The sequence below is a fragment of the Gavialis gangeticus genome, unplaced genomic scaffold (assembly GCF_001723915.1).
Source record: "Gavialis gangeticus isolate Ggan-Ray unplaced genomic scaffold, GavGan_comp1, whole genome shotgun sequence".
NCBI lineage: Eukaryota > Metazoa > Chordata > Crocodylia > Gavialidae > Gavialis > Gavialis gangeticus.
Genome location: NW_017728994.1, coordinates 35007274 through 35011709, shown reverse-complemented (window position 1 = coordinate 35011709; position 4436 = coordinate 35007274). Strand labels below are relative to the sequence as shown.

Below are 4436 nucleotides of genomic sequence, written 5' to 3'. Positions count from 1 at the left end.
GGGGCAAGTTTTACAACTGTCATAAACAGGGATCCTGGTTTTCCCTGATAAAAATAAATAAATAAATAATAATAATCACAAATTCTCTGATAAAACCCCCAAAATCCATGATTAAAATTAAAGCGCACCCCCCCAGCCCACACACAGAGGTATAGACACACACTCCAACAGGTAAGTATGTAGGGAAAAGGCAAGGGGCTAGGAGGGGCCAGATTGAGAATGGCAGGAGAGGGGGAGTGTGTTTGTCTGCCCACTGCCAAGAGCAGAGCCGGAGAGGGCAAGGGCAGCGGTACCCCTCTGCGAGCTGCGCACAAGCCACCTGGCCAGCCGGGGGGGGGGGGGGTTCCACATGTGGTAGCCACCACCACTGCTGCTCCCTGCTTGCCTGTGGAGCCATGCAGCCAGCCCCAAGGAGGCAGTGCGAGGCACGGCAGTGGTGGCAGCAAAGCAGTGGCTCCGCAGGCAAGCAGCACAGGGCAGTGGTGCCCCTCTGCCAGCTGGGCGGCTTGTGTGTAGCCCACAGAGGGGCATTGCTGCCCTGCACCGCTTGCCTAGAGCTGTGCAGCCACGGAGCTGTGCCTATGAAGCCGTGTGGCTGGCCACAGGAAGGCAGTGTGGGGTGCGGCAGTGGCAGTGCAGTGGTGGCCGCTGTGCCATGTGCAAGGGCCCCCCCACCCTGGCACAACCATGCCCCATGCTGCCTTGCCACAGCCTGCCGCACAGCCCTGCAGGCAAGTGGCACAAAAGCAGCGGGAGGGTGGCCCTTGCACGTGGGCCAGTGACCACCACTGCACCGCCATCACTGCCTTCCTGTGGGGGGAAGCCCCAAGCCAGCTTTCCCCCAGTGCCTGAAGTGACAGGATCCTTAGTATTCAGGGAAGGTTCTTAGAACCCCTATAACAGTAATAAAAGCAAAAGCTTTGTTATGCCTTTTTAGGGAGATTTTGTAATGCAGGGGTATACAACTCAAACTCTTAGTGCCACTTAAAGTGCACTTTCCATTGCAGGGCCCTCACTTGTGGGAACTGCTCTGATCAGCTATATGCTGTCAGCACATTTCTAAGCTCAATAGTGCACATGAAGTCTCATACACAGATGAATGAATCATTGTGTAGGGAAGATGGAGAACTTGCTGTTTTGCTTTTCAAATTCTTTTTTGTTTAACATATTTTTTTCATAAAGAATTATGGCAAGCCACTGAGGTTGCACTGGCAAGCTGCATGTTATAGATACCTCTGTCATAATGAATTTTTGCTTGTTTTTTAGGAGTAGGTTTGGCCAAAAGAAAAATCCTATGCTATGTGACCCATCTCCTGGAAAAAAATGCAAGGTAAGACATACACCTGAGAACCTTACTTTCAGTAACTGATGCAAGTAAAACCTCTTAGCTTTAGCTCTTCAGAATGTATGTCTCAGAAACAGTTGTCATTATTCAATATCAGTGACAGCCAAATTTTTTGGTAAGTGTGCTACACGTTAAGCCCAACACCCTCCCTAAGTGCCACTTCAATCCCCTTCCCCCATCCAATCTGCTGCTTTGCTTTCTGCTCCCTGCCTTTTGTTTCCTGCCTTATTTACCTTTTTGATATCTGCTGCCTCTATTATTTGCCACTGTGCTGCCTGCCCCCTCCCTGATCTGCTGTTTGCCACACACAGGTTGGCCACCCCTGGTCTTATGCAGAATTCCGATAAGTTTGAAAAGTCTTCAAGTATGCCTAAATAATTTCCTCCCCACACAATAAATTCAAACTAACCATACATGCAAAATAATTATTACATGATAAAAATGACTATCCAGATATAAAAAGAGCCAACCAGCTATAAATTAGTGCTTGGAAGTGTGTAACAACTTTTATAGCTGGTTTCTATCCAGCACTAGTTTGAATATGTAGCAAGGCCCTTGGATTCATCATGTTCTGTTCACTTTCATTTGAGACCCAGAGATCTTTGTAGTTTCCTAGTTACTGAAATACAGAATTGAGCTAAGATAACACTGTATTGATTCTGGTGTGTATTACTTCATGTAGCTGTCTTCTACAATTTTTTGTTAGTTTTTTTTTTAATTTACATGGCAGGGAGATTTAATTAAGAAAGTTGAGTGAATTTCAAAATCCATCTTTTTCTAAACTGTGTTTCTTTGCAGGAGGTTGATAATACAAAGAAAGAGAATATGAAGAAGAGCATTTCCAGCATGCATTTTGATGGGAAAACAGAAGCAGGAGAGTCATCATCCAGTGTACTAGATTCATCATCTTTGTTAGCTAAGATGAGGGCTAGGAACCACCTTATATTACCTCAGAGGACAGAGAATGAAGGCACTGAGAATCATCAGCAAGCTTCTGCTCCTCTTCCAGCCTCAACAGAGCACGATGACTTGCTAGTGGATGTTCGAAACTTTATTGCATTCCAGGCTTGTGTAGATGGACAGGCCAGTACTCAGGAGATACTGGAGGCATTTGAGTCCAAGTTATCATCAGCACAGTCTTGTGTCTTTCGAGAACTTCTGAGAAATCTTTGTACTTTCCACAGAAGTCCAAATGGTGAAGGTATTTGGAAATTAAAGCCAGAATTCCGCTGACTCTTTGGTCAGGGGTCCACCTGTGCGTAAACCAAGACTGTTTCCAAGGATTTTTTATTTATCTTTTAAAAGGGGGCATTTTATTGTGTTTAATATTTTAATTGCTAACTTGCACAGCATGGTGCCACACTTAAAAATCTGCCTCAGTGAAGAGGCATAATGACAGATTTCTTCTTTATACTATTTATATGAAAGTGTTACCTACCTCACAGTTAAAACAATACAAAAAGCAGCATCTTTATTTTTAAAGAATCTGAATATAAATGCACTGGGGACCACACTAACTTCTTATTGCAGTAAGAACCATGGATGTCATATTTTAGCCAATTTATGTGAGATTCAATGAGTTATTCTGTCTTTTATATTCTGTACATTACTTGAATGGTCATATGGAGACACAGCATGCTGCCAAACAGATATTAATAATGAATGGGTAAGGTAGTATGTGAAGGTAACTTCTTTATACCGATATCAAGAAATCATTGTAAGGGAATAAGGGGATTTGCTTGTTGGGTTGTGCTGGCAAAATCAGAAGCAATTAATGTATGAAATTTGACATGTATCAGTAATTAACCTGGGGAAAAACTTACTGCCATAAAAGTTTAATTGCAATAATAGAGAGCCTGGCACAGCATCTGCATGACTCGGGAGAGACTGGTAATGGGTTATAAAAGAACCCTTTTATCCATTCAAATCCAGCCTCAGCCCCCTCACATTTAACTGCTATAATACTTACTACTATAGAAGTCAATTAAGATGTTAGTGAAAACCCTTTCTGGTAATGAAGTTTGGTTCATATTGGTATGTTGTGGCTCTTGTTTCCAGTAACATAAAATCTTGCCACAGTTGGCACTAATTGTTACCTGTTTTCAGTCTCAAGAAAGTCTAAGAAGTGAATTGGCTATGGAGGTCGTGCTATCATTTATCATTATGCCTGTAGGTACAATCATTACAGGTAAAGGTTGAGGAATATTTTGAGTGTCATATTGTTCCTGTTCTGTAGATAAAAAGAAATCTTAAGTCTCCATGGCTGCTAGGCCAGCAATAAATGAATTTGAGGTTTTAAAAAAAATGTACTAATTGTAGTAAAGCTAACTTTTATACTGGGCAGTGCCTGCTTGCATCTGTTCTCAAAATGCCAGTGGGCTAGATAGAAAAATCTTAGTGGAAAACTTGCAAGAATGCCATTTTGTAAGTTCCTTGCAGCAGCAGTGGAAACTTTAATGTATAAATTAAACAAAGAATGGCCACATGCCACCAATGACTTCCTTCTCCCTGTCGCTGTACCAAAGCTGATCAGCTTTAGAGCTTTGTTTGCATTTATTAACCGTAAGCAATTTCTATTCAATTTCCCAATAAAATACAAGAACAAGCAAAGCGTAAGGGAGAGTGGTGAAGTAAGAATAAAAATTTCTTTTCTTGCTCTGGAACAAGTAGAAAAATAACCCTTGAGCTTTTTCCAAGTCTTCTGCTTACATTTTACCTGGAAGAAGTTTAAAAAAAAAAAAAAGTCATTTTTTGTTTGGAACAGTCCAGAAATGAAATGTAAACTTCTTGACTGCAGCAAAAATGTGAATGTGACTTCTAAATATCAGAATTCAGGTGCCCTAATTCAAATACTTGCAGTCTTTAAGGCATATTTCCTCTTCTAAAAAAAAATAGAAGTTTGTAGTTTTCTCATCTCGTTTGGCTTTTTTTTTTTTTTTTTAATGAAAATGGACCTGTACATAACTTTAACTCTTCAGTCTTTATAAGCTTAATAAAATGTCAGTAGAATGAAACAAACACCTCTTAGAAGAGTGCTTTATCTCCAGTCTTTTTTTTTTTTTTTTTTTTTTTTTGGGTTTTTTTTTAAACC

General features: G+C 41.2%; 1 protein-coding gene across 1 annotated transcript in view; it reads left to right on the top strand.

Annotated features, from left to right (window-relative positions):
* The window catches only part of ERCC6 (ERCC excision repair 6, chromatin remodeling factor), a 99147-nt gene extending 94784 nt beyond the window's left edge, over window positions 1-4363 (top strand). The window contains exons 20-21 of the mRNA XM_019502572.1: window positions 1267-1330; window positions 2144-4363. Coding sequence (XP_019358117.1) covers window positions 1267-1330; window positions 2144-2578 — 499 coding nt within the window. The 3' untranslated portion in view covers window positions 2579-4363. The remainder of the gene's footprint in view (window positions 1-1266; window positions 1331-2143) is intronic.
* Window positions 4364-4436: the final 73 nt, after the last annotated feature.